Source organism: Microcebus murinus, chromosome 29 (genome assembly GCF_040939455.1).
Source record: "Microcebus murinus isolate Inina chromosome 29, M.murinus_Inina_mat1.0, whole genome shotgun sequence".
NCBI classification, from domain to species: Eukaryota; Metazoa; Chordata; class Mammalia; order Primates; family Cheirogaleidae; genus Microcebus; species Microcebus murinus.
Window position 1 is genome coordinate 10,538,318 of NC_134132.1, and position 19,739 is coordinate 10,558,056.

The 19,739-nt window shown below is 36.6% G+C and overlaps 1 protein-coding gene across 13 annotated transcripts in view; it reads left to right on the top strand.

Annotated features, from left to right (window-relative positions):
- Nucleotides 1-19,739, top strand: part of FAM13A (family with sequence similarity 13 member A) — a 245,794-nt gene that overhangs the window by 168,679 nt on the left and 57,376 nt on the right. For 9 of the 13 annotated variants that reach the window (XM_075998712.1, XM_075998709.1, XM_075998710.1 and 6 more), the window contains 3 exons: nt 1,727-1,768; nt 16,301-16,342; nt 19,003-19,182. In XM_075998712.1, the coding sequence (XP_075854827.1) occupies nt 1,727-1,768; nt 16,301-16,342; nt 19,003-19,182 (264 nt within the window). The remainder of the gene's footprint in view (nt 1-1,726; nt 1,769-16,300; nt 16,343-19,002; nt 19,183-19,739) is intronic. The other 4 variants (XM_075998711.1, XM_075998717.1, XM_012774046.3 and 1 more) reach the window with 2 other exon arrangements.

Consider the following 19,739-nt stretch of genomic DNA (forward strand, 5'->3'; position numbering starts at 1 on the left):
CCTGGACATTTCCCAGGTGTTACCTCTAACTTTTCAACTCAACAGCCAACTCTACCGGCTTTGCCCTCAGCCCATCACTTACCCCTCACTGGGAAAGAATTAACACATTTAATTATAAACATTAAAATATTTGGCAACATGGACATTAGAAGAGCTGAACAGTGTAGAAATTGGAATCTCAAATCATGAGAGAATGAAACATAACTACATCATATTTTTTGATACATTGCCGTATTCCATCTAGAATGTTAAGACTTGTTCAACTTCCAGGACAGGTTTTGTTTGGTTGTGTGTTTTACACTATCATTCTGTAGTAAGATTTTATTGACTGCCAGTTTAATATTATCACTGGAAGCAAACTTCTCTCTTTTCATCAATGATACTTCAGAAAAGAAAAAATGAAAAATGGAGAAATAGAAAATGCTCAAGTTAACTAGTTGTTTTCCCAGATCCTGTAAGGTGATGTAACAGGCGTACAAGAGTAACAATAGAGGTACAAGAAGAAAATATTAGAGCTTCTTTTGCATTTTATCTAACATTTTATCTTTCTACTTTTATCTGTTTAATGATACACATAACTAATATGGATATATATTTAATTAGTCATATATTTGTGGGGAGTGACTACTGAAGAGAAAATTTTATGAGAATGCATAACTTTAAAAGTTCAAGGACCTCTCCAGTTGGGGAGAGACTCACTCTACACTCTGAGGTCATTTAATAGGAAAAAAACATGTTAAGGGAAAAAAATATTATAACAGGCCGGGCGCTGTGGCTCACGCCTGTAATCCTAGCTCTTGGGAGGCCGAGGCGGGCGGATTGCTCAAGGTCAGGAGTTCAAAACCAGCCTGAGCAAGAGCGAGACCCCGTCTCTACTATAAATAGAAAGAAATTAATTGGCCAACTGATATATATATAAAAAAAAATTAGCCGGGCATGGTGGCGCATGCCTGTAGTCCCAGCTACTCGGGAGGCTGAGGCAGAAGGATCACTGGAGCCCAGGAGTTTGAGGTTGCTGTGAGCGAGGCTGACGCCACGGCACTCACTCTAGCCTGGACAACAAAGTGAGACTCTGTCTCAAAAAAAAAAAAAAAAATATTATAACATATATTTTACATTTTTCAAATTAAATTCCTTTATGTTAAGCTTCAGATTGTTTCTGTGTTGTTTGAGGAGCTTAAAATATTTTCGTGATTTTATTTGTGCCCGTTCATGTTATCTACACTAGTTAATAATTAGTAGGGTGACTACAGAAGAACAAAGAGCACACGAGTGTTGTGTTGTTTACTAACGTGCTCTTCATCGCTAGAGAATCATTCCTGAAGTGACTCACATTTAACAGTAATATTTTGTTGGCTGTTTCTTATTTCCGTCATCATGTTGATAGGCTGTAATTAACTTTGTTGATAAATGAGGATGTAATCATTTTAAGGGTTTATGTGTAATATATGAGTACTGGAATTGGGCTTATAGAATAAGATAGTACAAAGCTTCCTCTTTAGAGGGTGATGTGAATCACTTTTGCCTGAGGCTAATTTTGAAAGAAGATTGGTCTCTTTTGAAGAAGTAATTGACCTTGGATAGGTCCAAGACTGTTTTACTAACCCTACTCCATCATGAGATTGGCTTCGTTGTGTCAACACAACATTTGTGACAAGTAGAACAGTTTTAGTAAAATTGACCTGTTATAGTAACAGAAATTAATTGAAAAATTATTTTCCTTTAGTTCACAGGAAGATGAAAGACCTATGTCACCCTTCTATTTAAGGTATTTATTTGATTTTTGTTGGTCTACCACAGGGAATGGAGAAGGGATAAGGCTTCTTTAGGTTTATTTGCCCATTTTAATCCTTTTTCAATAGCATATTCTATATGGTGACCATACTAAGCTTGCTGGAGCTCCTTACCCTATTGGTCAATGCTGTATTTTCCGTCTCTTTGGTTTAAGAAATATTTTTTAAATGTTTAATGTAGTTGAAAACAAGATTTTTTGTTTTAAATTCAGAAATGTCAAGTGGACCGTTTTAATCTGTAAAACTGACTTATGATTAGGCTTTAACCTAAATTAGAAGTCGCTACTCTGTACCTATCTGCAGGTGAGAGGGGAAGGCAAGCACAAGGTCCACTCACGAAACAGGCTCGGGTGAAATTAGATCATTTTTCTATGTGGTAGTGGAGTAGGAAACTAAATGTTCTGCAGGTTCATGAGTTCAGGATTATTTCATAAAGCTTATAAAAGACAGAGTAACAATGATTAAAGCAGGCAAGTTAACTAAATTCAAAGCAGATGTTAGATAAGATCACTTCTCTCGGGTGACTGAACACTTACCGCACTCGTGATTTTTCAGGGAACCGTCTGGCTGAAGTATAACCTAGAACCACGCCTTCCTTATCGCATTGCTTTCCTTACTATCTGCCCACTTCAAAGGCTTAGAAAATATGCTCAAAAATTATGTAATCATGTAAATTTTAAATGATGGGTTTTTTGAACCTTTCCTCTATTCTGAAGTCTGCCACTTTTTAAAAGAAATGTTGGGACATGTAATTTATTTATTTTTGGACCTGATTTGTTGTAATAGCCCCACAGTTGGATTTAGACTGTAATTCTAAATCAAGCAGTTCGGAAACGTGTCATAGGGCTTCACATTTAGCCAAGTAACTTGCTTTTCAGCAGCATTCTGCCCTTTAGCGACTTGCAGCATATTATTGCATAATCACTTTGTGGCAGGATTGGGAACATTTGAGGTTTCGGTTTGAGACAACATGGTGGTCTGTTGTTTTTCAGCCTGGTTTCCTACCAACCAAATTAGCATATTCTGGTTCTTAGGCTATCTCAACTATGCAATTACTGTGAACACTTGAGGATGCTTTTGCTGAGTGCATAACGATTCTGATATTCATTATATAAATATAAATAGTAATATCAAATGATTATTATACATTAATGGAAATTAAGTTTTATACAGTATGAGAAACCACAGCATTTAATCATGCCAACTAATGAGAACCATTTCTCTGAATGTCTTTTTATTACTCGGGGGAACTTCTGTCTGTGTTTTACATAGTATTGAATTTTATTTTATTTTGACTATGCTTTTATAAAGCAAATGGGGAAAATGGGTTTTTAAGTCTTAAGTCTTCAAAGAGAATTATATTTTATAGTGTGAGAATTTTTGTAATTATCTGGACTATAATATTTGACAAATAATATAGTCTTTAAAAAGAAATTCTGTCCTTGCAGATGAAAGTAAAACAAAGTGCAGTAAAAGAAAATTAATAATATATTTACTAAGTTCTTGATAGAATCTATTTGACCTTTTCAATGTGAAGAGTCATAAAAACTAAAATATGAGGCCGGGCGTGGCATGGTGGTTTCATGCCTGTCATCCTCTCTCTGGGAGGCCGAGGCAGGAGGATCGCTCAAGGTCAGGAGTTCAAAACTGGCCTGAGCAAGAGCAAGACTCAGTCTCTACTAAAAATAGAAAGAAATTAATTGGCCAACTAAAAATATATAGAAAAAATTAGCCAGGCATGGTGGCGTATGCCTATAGTCCAAGCTACTCGGGAGGCTGAGGCAGGAGGATCGCTTGAGCCCAGGAGTTGGAGGTTGCTGTGAGCTAGGCTGATACCATGGCACTCTAGCCAGGGCAAGAGTAAGACTGTGTCTCAAAAAAAAACAAAACTAAAATATGATAAAATTAGGGGGAAAAATGAATATGCCTGCTAGACCACGTTTACAGTAGAAAAAAGAAAAGTTACCAGCAAGTATTCTATTTCATAAATGCAAAAATAGTAATTATTTAGGGTAATTATTTAGCTCTAAATTAAAATTTCAAAAGCAGTTTCTTTTTCTGAAGAACATTATTGGAAATTATATAAGAATTAAATTGGTACAAGTTAATTTAACTTCTTTTATTACCCACTTATGAAGCAGGGAGAATCTACTGGTAAAATGTGAACTTTTTTTTCTTCTTTCAATTATTTGCATTGCTGGTTTGAGATAGACTTTTCTGGAGTTATTCTAACATATAGTATTGAAGTAGAAGAAAGAAAACACAATTATTATGATCAAGTTCTTTATACTTTTTAATCTAGAAATATGACATGTCTGCTGATAAATAATTTATAAATGAGTGCACTTTTTTTTTACAGTACCCCTAGTAATAGCAAATGAATGTTTAAATGTTTTGAATATATTTAAATACATTTCTCTAGCTTTCTTGTCTTCTTTTCCCTCCCACTTTACTACTGAGGATTCCTTTGCTACAGTGTTCAAAAAGGGAGTTATTGCAAAACTCATGAATTTCATAGTGATTTGTTAATATAATGAAAAACTACTGTGGCTCTTTTAAATCTGAAATAATATTAACTGTGTCTTTGAAAAGCAAAAGTGATGGGAGGTTGCAAAGTGCTATCTGCCCTGCATAGGAATGTTGAATATTGAATGTTGTATATTGCATTTTGATAGTGTTGATTGGTCAGGTTTTTATCAGAAAAAAAGGGCCAATCAAGAGGTTGGTCTGAGATGGATACTGACTGGAAGTAGATCCAGCCACAAGCAGCCCGCAGTGGGGATGGAGTATTCAGTTGGGTGGTTAATTCTGAAAAGTCCAGCATGAAATGGAACAGCAAAAACTCAGTGGCTGCAAATATGTGAGTGGGCAGCCTTCAGAGAGAGCAAAGCAGAACAGAAGATAAGGGCAAAGCAGACCTCCAGTCTCAAAGGGAGAGGAGTAGATGATCCATAAAGGCGCTCGGGTACAGGAGATCACACAGGGATCTGACTATGGTAGTGGATGGAGACATGATGGATCGTTTATAAGACAGAGTCTGTGTCTGGGACACAGGAAGAGGCCGCAGTACACACGGGGAGAGGTCCTAGGACCTTGCTGTGGCTAGAGGAAGAGGATAGGAGGCAGGAACAGGGAACCAGAGAGGCTAGTTATTACCTTGCTCTGCTTATTACCTTATAGAATTTCAGTTTCTGTGATTACTCTCTTTTAACAGTCATGGCCGAAGTCTACTGTACATTTCAGTTGCCTTCAGTTCTTTCTATAATAAGGTAGGGGTGTTATAAATAGGCACATACTCATATATTTTTATTCCAAGTCAAATATCTTCTGTGAAATCAACTCTGTCTTCTCTAATTTCAGTACTTCTCAAACCTAACCTAAATCACCATAGAGCCATTTGTCCTTTTTTGCAAAAGAAGGAAAGAGTAGTTACAAATCTGCACCTGGCATGATTAGTAAGTTTGTTGCAGTTACAGTAACTCGAACAGTAGGTGTCATTGTTCCCCAGATGCTCATTAGGGATCACCAGCCCAGTTGAAACGATTAGGGGAATGAAAGGGAAGGACAGGCTTTGCCAAACCGTTAGTGAGATTGTAGCAAAATAAACGTGAACCTGCAAACTTCAAATGAAGAACATTCTTGGTGAGGATGTCCATAGCCTGGTCTCTTTCATGTTTAAGGCTAGAATCCCTCCCCCCCAAAAAGACATGCCTGCCTCAGTTGCTCAGCTTAGCATCAAAGCAGCTTGGTGGTGGTGTTCCTGTGCCATGTTCAGCCTGTTATTGTCTGCATTCTTTTGCCTGGCATCCCGCAGATCTGTCTAGGATCTGTCACTGGTTCTATTTGTCTCAGTCTTCGGTATCTGCAAGCCCAGGTTTTGCATTCTGTGGTTGGTTTCCTCTGGGACTAGGGTTTTTCATCTCCACATTCTGTTCTTCTCATCTCTGTTTGTGCCCACCTCACCTACACTACCTTCATGCTCCTGTGACCAGGGCCAGACCCTGTCCTTATCCCATCCCACTGACCTTTGAATTCCTTCTTTACAAATTTCTGGATTATACATATAGCTTGTGTACTTGGAACCTGTGTTTGCCTGAGCTTTATCAAAATCCTAAATATATGCTTCCGAAGCTACATACATGTAATCAGTTGTGTTCATTGGGCTCTAAACAGCTCACCTGGCTTCTGAATGCTTGTTCCTTGCTTACCTCACACCTGTCTTCCAGCAAGTACACCAATCTTTCTCTCTTACTCTATTCCATCAAAACCCTGAAATTGATCATCTTTTTAAATTTCAGCCCAAGTTTTAATACAGTATAAATTGAAGCTAAATTAATATTTTAGGAGATTTGGAATTGCTTAGGGTCTGTTTTAGAATTTCATCTGTTTTTAATTTTCCTTGAAGAGCATCAGATAGATTTATTTCTAAGTTCGCTATTTGGCAGACAAATTCATTCTTTAGGATTTGATTAATTTTTGATTGCTAGAGCCTAGGAACCATCAATTTTATGAAACTCTCTTAACTCTCTCAAATTTATGTTGAAGAAAACAATTTAGCTTTGGATAAATTCAAAGTAAAATATTACCTAATATTAGATGGGAATGGAAATTAAACCATACCACTCCTGTCCTGATTTATAGAAAACTTCTTTCTAAAGCATTTTTAGATAGCTTTTGGGGGGCATACCTTTTCAAACAACTTATGCTAGAATTTGTATGTTTGTGATTTTTGTTGTTGTTATACTTCATTAGCTTTAATTTTTAAGAATTTGTTTTTCTCCTTAGGAAGCATAGTATATGTTTTCTAAACTATCATTTTTGAGGTAAAAATTCCTCATTATCAGATGGGAGAGTTGGAGAAGTTTAGCATACAAGACATTATGTTTGTTTATAAGCCTGTTTCAGGCTGCTGACTAGTAAGTGTAACAGACAGCAAACTGTTTATGTAAGTATCTACTTGATTTTTTGTCAAGATAGTAAAGTCAACTAAGTATCTGGGTATCTTGAGACACAACTCTTTATTAAAAATTTTTTTTCTTAGCCTTTTTGACTAGAATGGTGTTTCTAAGCTGAGGCTGAGGAGCAAATCACCTCTGCTTGCAGAGCTCTGTTTTGGGGTTTGGGGGGAAGGGGGATGAGTAAAATATAAAATTCACCATTTTACCATTTTAATTTTTTTTTAAATTTTGGTACAGTACATATAACATAAAATTGACCATCTTAACTATTTTTAAGTCTGTAGTTCAGTTGCATTAAGTATATTCTCAATGTTGTACAATCATCATCGCCATCCATCTCCAGAACTCTTTATCTTGCAAAACTGAAAACTCTACCGATTAAACACTAACCACTCATTTCCATCTTTCCCTACCCCCTGGCAACCACCATTCTACTCTCTGTTTTTACGAATTTGCCTACTCTAGGTACCTCATGTAAGTGGAATCATACAGTATTTGTCCTTTTGTGACTGGCATATTTCACTTAACAAAATGTCCTCAAGGTTCGTTCATGTAGTAGCATGTTTCAGAAGTTTCTTCCTTTTTAAGGCTGCATAGTATTCTATTTATGCATATCCTGAATTTTGTTAATCCGTTCATCTGTCAATCCACACTGAAGTTGCTTCCATCTTTTGACTATTGTGCATAATAGTGCTATGAACATGTAAAATATCTATCCAAGTATAAAAATATCTATCCAGGTGCCTGCTTTCAATTCCATTGGGTACATACCCAGAAGTGGAATTGCTGGATCATATGGTAATTCTGTTTAATTTTTTGAGGAACTGCCATACTGCTTTCCCTAGCACCAGCACCATTTTACGTTTCCACTGGTAATGCACAACAGTTCCAATTTGTCCACATCCTTGCCGACACTTGTTATTTTTAGTTTTTTTGATACTAGCCATTTTTATAGGTATGAAGTACATGGATTTCTTTAAAGATGCCTGGGTCTCACTGGCCAAGATGCCAAGTGTCAGGTGGGGCTGGGTGTCTGTATTTTCACACAGTGTCACAGGAGATTTTGGTGCACAACTCTAACTGGAAAACACTGAGCCAGGCCAACAGTATAGCTGAAAAAATGGTTATAAACTTTATTACAGTTCATCATACAATTTTTTAGAGACATAATAATGTGTTCTTGATATCTGAGAATCACCAGTCATATTTTTTGCATACTAAGGAGAGGTAAATATAGATTCTGGGTTTAATTCTATCAATATTAATGAAAATATTAAGCATATGCTGAGGCTATGCTGAGAAAAATAAATTCATAAATTTTTAATGCAGTTTTTTTCATGTATGTTCCCTTAGCATGACAAAGACAAGAATTTACTTGCATAAAGTGACACCTTTATATCTATTCTGCCTGGAGCTCTGCCACTTGATTCTTCAGTATCCCTGCCTCCCTATGGCTTTCTCTCTGTGGGACTTCAGATTTTAATAAAATGTAAACTTCTAGTTAAAACAGGTAGCAGACTACCTTTGCCTGATGTAACTACTCCCAGCTTTCCATTTAAATTCCAGCGATGATATAAAAGACAAAAAAATAGCAATGATAAAAAAAACCACATCATAGGTCACGTCCATCATCAACCGGGATGGACTGAGAAACATATTTTTACCTTGTAGACTTCATGTTCTGTCATCTAAACAACACAGATGGCCACAAAGACACTGACGTGGCTTTCTTCTGCTATCTGTTGCATTGGCCAGAAAAGCAAGTGACATTCCCCCAGCTGAGCAGAAACTTATTTTCTGAACCATCTAGAGGCTAGCTGTGTGTTCTTTTTCTCCTCCCTGTCAACTTTTTGTTTTCAATATCTATTCAAATACTAGAATATTCAGGCCAGGTGCAGTGGCTCATGCCTGTAATCCTAGCACTCTGGGAGGCTCAGGCGGGAGGATAGCTCAAGGTCAGGAGTTCGAAACCAGCCTGAGCAAGAGTGAGACCCCGTGTCTACTAAAAATAGAAAGAAATTAATTGACCAACTAAAACATATATAAACAAACAAACAAAATGAGCTGGGCATGGTGGTGCATGCCTGTAGTCCCAGCTACTCCGGAGGCTGAGGCAGGAGAATCTCTTGAGCCCAGGAATTTGAGATTGCTGTGAGCTAGGCTGATGCCACGGCACTCACTCTAGCCAGGGCAACAAAGTGAGACTCTGTCTCAAAAAAAAAAAAACATACTAGAGTATTCAGCCTGCAAAACAGTGGAGAGAGAAGGGATGCCCCTGGGGTGTTCAGTCGCCTAGCAAAAGCATTTGAGAAAGGGATATAAAGGTAGGAAGATCATTGGGTTTAATGTGCGTTTCCAAGTGTACGCTGCACAAAAACAAATTACAGATTTGTTTCTGATTCTCTAGCATAGTCATAAAATTGGACCCAACAGCAAGTCCCACACATAAGTAGGCATCATAGAACTTTATGCAATTTTAAACTAATAAATATGAAAATCTAGATGAAATAAATTTTCTGTAATGTGAAAATTTTGAGGAGAAAATTCCATTTGAATTCAAAAAAGCACTTTTAGTAATCTATTCTAATTCTAATGAAATAACCAAATGTATAGCCAAAGATTTTTGTAAATAGCATTATTTGAGAATAAGGATCGTGTCCTTATTAAGGGCACGCTCTGAAGCCAGACTGTGTAGATATTAGGTAATTAAATATGAAATGTCCAGTTTCTAATCAAGTGTAGTTTACTATATCTCACGCAAGCAGTACAATTAATCAAACTTTTTGTGCCTGAAGTATCGACACAGTTTTGCCATCTTAACGGCAGCTTGCTTATGCCAGCAGCAAAGAAGCCTGAAGAGCGAGTGGCAATGAAATCACGAAAGGCATTTTCCACAGCCTGTTGAGAATGGAATATTTTTCCTTGCAAGAAGTGGTCCAAAGCCTGGAAGAAGTGCTAGTGAGTTGGTGCAAGTTCTAGTGAATACAGTGGATGACAAGAGCGTTTCCAGGTCCAGGTGTAGTAGTTTGAGCAGCGTTGTTTGTACAACATGTGGTCAAGGTTGTCTTGCAAGAGTATTGGCTTGTTTCTGTTGACCAGTGTCAGCTGCCTAATTGCAACCATCCTCATCATTTCATCTAATTGGTTGCAGTAGATAACGCTGTAATCAATTGACCACGTTTCATGAAACTGTAATGGATAATACCAGCACTGGACCACCAAACAGATACCATTAGTGTTGTTGTTTTTTTGGTGAATATTTGGTTTTGGACTATGTTTTGGCACTTCATCTTTATCCAGCCATTGTGCGAAATGCTTGCAATTGTCAAAAAGAATCCATTTTTCATAATATGTAACAATAAGGTGTAGAAATTATTCACCTTTATGTAGCGTCACCGAAGAAAGGCAAGCTTCGAGACCATTTCTCTGCTGATGCTCATTTAATTCATGCAGAATCCATCTATCCAACTTCTTTACCTTGCCCGTTTGTTTCAAATGGTCCAATATTGTTGGAATAGTAACATAAAACCTTGCTGCTAATTCACACGTAGATTGAGATGGATTCGCTTCCACTACAGCTTTCAGCTCATCATTATCCACCTTGGTCTCAAGTCACTCATCACGTGGCTCATTTTCAAGGTGGAAATCACCAGAATGGAACTTCTCAAACCATCAATGTGCTGCATGTTCATTAGCCATATCCTTCCCAACACTTTCTTGATATTTCGAGCTGTCTGTGCTGCATTGGTTCCATGATGGAACTCACATTCAATAATAACGCAAATTTTGCCTTGCCCATAGTTTCGCGAAAATTGCTCTTAAAAAAATTGTGAAAGATAATCACAAGCCAAAGCATGCGTTTCAAAGACTCAGGTTATACCTTCACAGTAAAAATAAAACAAGTGACAAAGTGAAATGTCAGAGATAACAACTGTCAAACTTAGTACTTAAGGAAATCGGACATTTCATACTTAACCTAGTAGAATCAGAGCTGTGTGAACTTGAGTGAGACACTAAACTCCTGTGAACCTCAACTTCCTCATCTTTAAAATGGTTACAATATATACGTGAACAATTTGTTGCATTTTATAATTTTGCTTAATAAAGACCTTAGGGTAAAAACAAAACAATAGAAAACCTGAATTCCTATTTATGCAAAAACATACTAAATATGTAAAACTGAAAACTCCAATGATTAAGCTTCAAAAGAAACTGTGCAGAAGATGGATATTCTGACATTTTGATGGGCTGTATTTGTTAGAAAATATTTAATAGAGTATTAAGATATAGCCATGAAGAATAAGTTTTTTCCTTCAAATCTCGCCTAATATTTAAAGGAATAAAGTGTGAAGTTAGAAAAAGTCTGAGAATAAGTATTTCCCTCCTACTGAGTCATATCCTTGTAGTATGTTTCTAGTTTATGTTCTAGTATATTTTGCATAGTATACCATTTAAATAAAACCAAATTGTGAGGCTTTTTTGTGCCCAAAATGATGATGCAAAAGAATGATGTAACTTTTATCAAAATTTAAATACCTATAAATGCTCCATTAAATTTCTACATGCTGATCATAGCTAACAGTTAAATCAAAAGGAATAAATATTGAGGTTTGAAGGTATTTCTTTTAATGTATGACACTATAAAGAATGAACCAAAATCATGAAAAAATTCAATTTAGAAAGCCATTATGCAGTTACAAAGAAATAATGTTACAATCACCTTATAATGTTGACACTATGTATCAACTTTTACTATTTTAAGGTAACTCTAAAAATACTGTGTTTTGTTAAATAGACAATTTAAGAATTTCATGCTGTTTTGATGATTAAGTTATATGATCTTCACCCTTAGCAAGCAAGTATTACATAACTGTCTTTTTAATGCTTATTCATTAAAAAATGGAGTAAATGCAAATATTCTAGAAAAAACTGATAATCCTGTTAGACCTCATGGTTCCCATTAAACAATAATATATTGCAGGATTTTGTACGCCACAGAGGAGAACATACTGAAATAAGAGAAAAAAGACAACACATGTTTTTTCAAGATGTCTGGTTTTTATAGATTTGAAACTTCTTTTTAAATGTATTCTTTATTCACATTGAGATCTAATTAAAGAATCACTTGTCAACAGGCATCTGTGCATCTTACCACATGCAAATTATAGAGGCCAATATTGCTTCACAAAATTGGCTTAAGGAAATTTAGTTTGGGTTTTGCTAATAGAAATAAAGACTAAAGATATTTAAATATGTCATAGAATATATTTCAGAGTAGGCTTACAACCTATTTTAAATGACCATACCAATAGAATTTTCAGTGGCATCATCACTAACAGTAGGCTTGGGTAATGAATTTGACCATAACGCTGGTTTGCACATGAGCTCATTTCTTTCCATTTTAAATACTTGCTTTATCAACATTAGTAAAAGAATTTTTCCTTATCCAAGTATTTATAGTGCATAAGTAAGAAATTTTCTTAGCAAATCAGTCAAGGGCTCTGAAGAAAATTCATTATTCTTAGCTGTCTGCAGAGGATAAAATAACAAGCTACATGCAAATGAAGGAAATTTATATCTTTCACTTTAGCTTATTTGCCTGTTTAAATGCTTATTGCCTTTTTTCTCAGTATCTGAGAATTACTTTCATGAGTCAGCTATAGCTGTGGACTGAGTCTCTATTGCTGTCATTAAATATTCTTAGAAATGTTGTTATTGGTGAATTATTAAGCTCATCCCACAGGAATTATGGAGGTAGTTGGATACCTGACCAAGACCATTTTGGTATCCAATAAACTATAAATTTCAATGATACTATGTCATAAAACTAAATATGCAGCTATAACCTTTTATAATGATTTAAACTTTAGGGCAATAAAATTGAATCTGAGATAATGTGATAAACTTTTAGAGCTAAAAGAAAACCACAGAGATCACTAGCCAAACCTGTCACATTCTGCATGAAGAAACCAACCGCAAGCAGCCAGTCTAACTAACAACCTGCCTATGATTTCAGCTAATTAACTCCAAGACCAGAACTTGTCTTTTCTGATTCCCAATGGAAAATATTCTCTTTTCATAATACTTTATATATAGAAATTCTATTCAAAGAACACTTAATTATGTATAAGTTACATGTATCAGAAATTCCAGAGGACTATGAAAAACATAAAACTATAAACTTATCATAAATCTGAGCTGAAAGAAATATACTAGCAAAAATGAATATGATTTAATTACTTGGTTTTATTACTGATTTATTAATTTTGCATTCTTAGGCTCTTAACTGATTTAGATGGCTCAGGTCATTTTTATTTAACTTGTGAGGGAAAGTTTGATATGTTGACTTTTATTCACTAAAGGTTAGTATGAGTTTTTCTTGTCATATCTTCATTTCCTAAATTAGAATGCTTAAAAATTGCTATTGTGATATCTAAATAATTGCAGTTTTAAGGAATTTTGGTTGCAAGGATTTAGAGCTTTCAACTTTGCTACTCAAAGTGTCTTCTACAAACCAACAGCATCAGAATCACTGAGGACTTCAATTAGAAACGCAAAGTCTCAGTTTCCCCTTCCCAAGAATTAGACATGCTGAATCACAGTCCATGTCAGGGGTCCTCAAACTTTTTAAACAGGGGGCCAGTTCACTGTCCCTCAGACCGTTGGAGAGTGCGCACTGTGGGCCCTGGACGAGTCGGCTGCTAAGTAGGACAGGCAGCGGCAGCAAAAACACCCAGAGTGCCGGATGAATGTCCTTGGCGGGCTGCACATGGCCCTCGGGCAGTAGTTTGAGGATGCCTGGTCTATGAATTAACAAGGTCCTGGGTGATTCCTATGCATATTAAGGCTAGAGAAGCACCAGATTCTGAGTTAGAAATCTCAGAATCTGGTTGTGTTTGTTGTCATTTCCTTGTCTCTTTCTTCCTCGCCTTTCTTTCTTCACCCTCCCCCACAACAAGGAACATAAAAATATCAGAATCTGCTTTAATAGGCAAAAAGAAGAACAGGTCAAAAATAAAATACAAGGCCGGGCGCAGTGGCTCACGCCTGTAATCCTAGCTCTCTGGGAGGCCGAGGCGGGCGGATTGCTCAAGGTCAGGAGTTCGAAACCAGCCTGAGCAAGAGCGAGACCCCGTCTCTACTATAAATAGAAAGAAACTAATTGGCCAACTAATATATATAGAAAAAAAATTAGCCGGGCACGGTGGCACATGCCTGTAGTCCCAGCTACTCGGGAGGCTGAGGCAGCAGGATTGCTTGAGCCCAGGAGTTTGAGGTTGCTGTGAGCTAGGCTGACGCCACGGCACTCACTCTAGCCTAGGCAACAAAGCGAGACTCTGTCTCAAAAAAAAAAATAAAATAAAATAAAATAAAATACATCTCCACATTCTGAGACAGCATGGGGGACTGATTGGCTAATGATAGGTCTCTGGAATGTTTTTTTAGCATCTAGCAGATTTACATTCTTTTCTCTCTTCTAGGTTTTCCCCTGAGTCATTATTCACATTGGTCCCTGCTCCCAAAACCAAGGTTGTGTGACTGTATTGAGAAGCGGAGTCTAGGAGTTAATTATACAGTGTCGAGTTTACAGAGGATGAGCCACAAAGCATCAAAAGCAAGAACTGTCTGTTCCAGTTAAAGACAGAGAGCAGCAAAGGATTTATTGTTGGTTATGTAGCCTGGGAACCACTATGAATAACAGGCTTTGTGAAGGAGAGGAAAAATGGTTGTGATTAAAAGCAAAGTAAAATATCTAAGTCCAGGCCTCGATATACAAAGATGACTCCAGTGTATTTTTCTTTAAGTGAGTAATGGATTGAAAGACAAATCTAGTGTAGTGATTAAGAGCTTAGACTCTGAGCTAAAACTTTTCTTTGTTAAATCCCAGCTCATCTATTTCTTGCCTCCATGGCTGTGGGCGAGTTATTTAACCTCTATAATTGCTTCATCTGAAAATAGGGAAATCAACAGTACCTACCTCATAAGGTTATTGTAAACAATAAGTGGAAAAAAAATCTGTGTAAAAAGTACTTAGCACAGTGTCTGAAACATAGTAAGTACTCAGGTGTTAGGGTGTTTGTATTTAGTTAGTTATTATTTAATGACTCTTTAAATCAGTTTCCCTTTTGCACAATCATGATTGTATATGGTTTTTCTGAGATTTTGCTATAGTCTATGATCATGACAAAACTGCACCTTTCAAGAAAATTATCTGGGTCTGTGTTTGCTGATCACCTCTGGAATAATGAGTACTATAAAAGGTATGAGGTGGCGGTGTAATAGGTAGTGTGATGGAAGAAAATGAGAAATATCAAGCAATCCTTTGGGGCACTCGAATTCTGAATTGAAAGAGAAGAGATATATAGAAAGTGAGAAATATCATGCAATCCTTTGGGGCACTCGACTTCTGAATTGAATGAGAAGAGATATATACTGCCAAGGGGAAAAAACCTGACAGATGATTCCCAAGCAACATATGCATATGTTGAAAATTACACAGCATAAATTAGAATGCTTGGAGTGGTTGAAAGACAACTATCGATATTGGTCATTAACAGCTTCAGTTTTCTTCATGCATCTTCTACAAAGAAGGAAGAAAAAAGAGAACTATTAGGCAAAATAGTTTGACATGACTAAAGATTTTCTTTAATCTGCTCAATATTTAGCCTTTTTTTAAGCATAGACACTTTTAAATCTTAATTCAGAAGCCGACTAAACACTAGAGGGCAGAAAGTGAGGATGTAATGAAGTTATTAATACAATTAAAATAGCTGCCAGCCTCAACCCTCATTGTGGTTATGTGAACATAAGTGCAGGCATGAGGGAGAAAGTTCTGGAGGATGCCCATCACATAGTGTTATATAATTTTATCATTCTGCTTTATGTTGACCACTTTTTAGTACTTTTAAAAGAATTCAGGCTTTAGAGAAAATGGGAACGTAGTTTATAAACATAAAGTAAGTCTGTAAATAATCCACAACAGGGTTGCAAATTAGGTGTTCAGATGAAACATCATGAAGCTTGAGGTCTTTTCCATCTTGAGAGACTTAGGAAGAGAAGGTGGCTTAGAAAAGATGGTTTAGAAATAGTCATGTCACAGTCCTGCAGCTGTGAGCTTTAAAAAAGAAAGACAGTATTTTGGTTCCTTGTTCTCTGTGCCTGTGCTCCCTGCTGCCCTCCACGTGTTCAGAGCAGAGTTTTAGGAAAATGCTCTGTCTACAGGCCTGAAGGGTGAAGGCAGGGGACGGATTTGGACTGGGGAGAGCAGGTGATGAGAATAAGGCAGTCAGCAGCAATTGAACTAACATTTTAGGACCCTGAACCAGGGCTGTGGCAGTAGGCTGAGAGCTAAGAGACAATTTTCCAAGATCAGTTGCGGAATAATCTGCCATGGACTTTAAAAAGAAGAAAAGGCCACTGTTCAGGAATAAGCAACCAAGACCATCTCATTTTCTAGAAAATGAGTATCTGTCAGTGGATGGTTAAACATTTTCCATCTCTAATCTTTCATCTAACCTGACTTTCTTTCTCTTTGCTTCTTCTCTGCAGTGCTCACGTCTCCCAAGTCAGCAATGTTTCCACAACTGAAGAGTAAGTTATCTGGGTTGGGTTTTTGTATTTTGGGTTTTTTCCTAATGCCCTTTCCCATTATTAAACAGAAAAAAATGTAATTCTAATGGTGTACAGTAATGGAAGATTAAGACAATAAGCAACCAGGGACTCTGAAACTAACTTTATACAGAGGGGAGGACTAAATAAGAAGTGTTCCTGTTTGAGCTTCCATGTATGTGTGCCTAGAGTCAACTCTAACATTTTGAAAACGTGAGCTTTTTTGCTTTCCTCATTAAAAATAATGTCTTTATTTCCTACTTTGTTCATTTTGTCGAGCCAACGTTCACTGAGTGCCTGTAGCATGCTAAGCACAGTGTTAGGTGTATAATGTCAGATAAGCCTTGGGCTCTGCCTTCAGGGATTTTATAATCTAATAGGATTGTAGAAAAGAATGCAAATTAGTGATGGCAGCAAGTTCTTTCTCCACAGGAGAAAGTGGCGGTGTTCTCTTAATTATGCCATCACGTGTCTTTTTCCTCCAAAAGGCTTCCACTGGCACTTAAACTAAGTCTAGATTGCGGTTATCTTCCTTTGCCTACCTCTCTGATCATATTGTTCACTATGCTTCAGCCACGTGACCTCCTGTTCCTGGACGAGGCCAAGCTTGTTCTTGCCTTAAAGCCTTTGCACTGGCTGTTCCTCAGCCTGGCCAGACTTTCTTATCATTGACTGTTTGTTCAAACGTCATCTCTTCCAGAAATCTATTCCCGATTACCCACATTCACTCTCCAACACTTTACTTGATGTTTTAGAGAATTTATCACTATTTGAAATTACATTATTTGTTTATTATCTGTCTTGCCCTATAAGAATGTAAGCTCCATAAACACAGGAACCTTGTCTGTTGTGTTCATTGCTTTCTCCCTAGCTCCTAGAAAAGTGCCTGGCGTATATTAGGCACTAAATAAATATTTGTCGAATGGGCTGAACAAATAGCTTCTTGCCCAAAGGTGTTTCTTTCACACCTACCTCTTTTCCTTTCTTGCTGGGACATGTGTGGGCCTTTTTGAAGCATCTTCTCTTGGCAAGGATCAGGTGTAGGAGGTGAGGAGGATTGATGTGATAAGAAGGACGAGAGAAAAATTAGAAGCAGCACTAATTGGAATGAATTTGGATCTAGCAGGATGGATTTGGATTTTTTTCCCTTCACTGTTGGGTAAGAAAGCAATGAGAGGGCAGGATTAACCTCTCTTCCTTTTATCAATTTTAAAGAGATTCTAGAACTGTACCAAGACTGACTGATGTTCTTGCCTTTTTTGTTTCCTGGTAACCTTTCCTTCTTATATGTCTTACATAGTTTGGAAAAGATGTGGACTTAGTCTGGATGAATATTTCAGTTTCATTTATATGATTGGTATGTTATAGGAAGCCAATCTGACTTAATATACCTTATGGCTTCCTTATGAATATCTTATTTATTATGTACATACCTTATGTATATATTAATTTACTCACATTCCTCCATACCACTATTAATTAGGTAATCTTGAATCATTAGGGACACAGAGTTCTAAATATAAGAATTCTAATGCCTAAGTTAATTAAACTATACTTGCTCATTGTCTTAAAATATATTTAATAAAACTTGAATGAAGTAACTATGAGTCTGTTATAAAACTGCATTTGGAAAATCTAAAGTTCTTTAAATTCTCAAAGCCCATTTTATTTAAGTAAATGCTACTTGTTAGCCTTGAGCATTTAACAAATATATATGTGATTCTTTTTCAAATGAAGAAAAACATGCTTTGAGGAGTATCAGTTAAGCATTTTCCAAACCAGCTTATTCAGAATTAAATTACATGATGATAGGAGAAGGTTTATAGACACATTAAAAGATTCTGCAGCTTTAAAAATGATGCCATTTATATCTTATCATGCATTCTTTTCAGCCCTTTGTGCTTACTTGTTTTCCTCAGGTTGAACACAGTAAATCTATCCTTCCAACTTCAATATGTCATGGGGTCATGGGGTGTTTTCATGAATACAGCTTCACACACACACACACACACACACACACATACACAAACACACACATCACAATTTAATTGAATAGAGGTTAGGAAAGATTATGCCATCTATTATGAGTTGTAATTTTTCTGGTGAGGTTTTTTTTCCCCACATAGCATTATTCCCAGTATACTTTTATCTTTAAGGGGGATTCTAAATAGATAATGTGTATCATAAAATAATTTGTGCTAGTTTGCTTTGCAAATCATACTGTGTCTTTCTCTCAAGAACTGGTATGAAATCTGGAGGAAACTCACCTTTGTAAGAATAGGGCCGTTGTTATTCTATGAGGGGAAAAAATTATTTTCCTCATTCTTCCTTATATTAAATGACCCTTGTTTCCTGAATGCCTCATAATTGTCACTAGGCTTGCCATGCGCATTTCAGTAATCCTGGACTCACAAAGATGAGAAACAGTTATCAAACTGGTCAAATTTGTTCAGTTTAGTTTTGTTTTTAACACAGGATACAAGTATTTTTTAGATTAATGCCTCATACTCTGCTTTTACTCATGAAGTTCTAAAGATCTTCCTTCTGGAAATACAAGTATTTCCAAAATTATGGGCACACATTTTTGATGGCAATCATTGACAAACTGGATTGCTTAAATGACTCCATGTTCTTTTCTACAGACTCTTAGAAAGAACCATCCGGTCAGCTGTAGAACAGCATCTTTTTGATGTTAATAGCTCTGGAAACCAAAGTCCAGAGGACTCTGAGTCTGGGACGTTATCAGCATCTTCCACCACATCTGCCAGGCAGCGGCGACGCCAGGCCAAGGAGCAGGATGAAGTTCGATGTGGTAGAGACAAGTGAGTTGGCGTCGGTTCTTCTTGCTTGAGTTTTCCCTTTTTCATTTTAAGTATACGCCTACGTTAGTCACTGTGTTACAGTTATACCTCCTGGTCCTCTCCCATTTCGGTATTTAGGTTAAAATAGTATTTTTAAAATTATTTTGAATTATTATGAATACATAATATTTGTACACCCCTCATTCTTTTTCACCTGAACTCATAATAATACACCAAAATCTTTATGGAAAAAAAAAGAAACTTTTTTTTGCTTAGTAAAGGAAAAGACATAAGATAAATAGTATAAATACCATGCTGCACCTCAGTGAAACATTTAAGAGCTATACTAACAAACGTAATATTAGAAATAAAGCAGTACTATGACATAACCCACTGATTTACAGATGACACATGCGGTACTCGTTAAACTCTTGGAGCTGGTAGATAGGAAGGGTAGTTGTAACATTTCATTTATAAACTAGAAAAATTATAATTCAGGAGATATTTACATTTAAAAGTACCTACTCACTGAGGTTATAGAAAGCATTTAGGAGTACAATTGATTTACGTACTGCCTG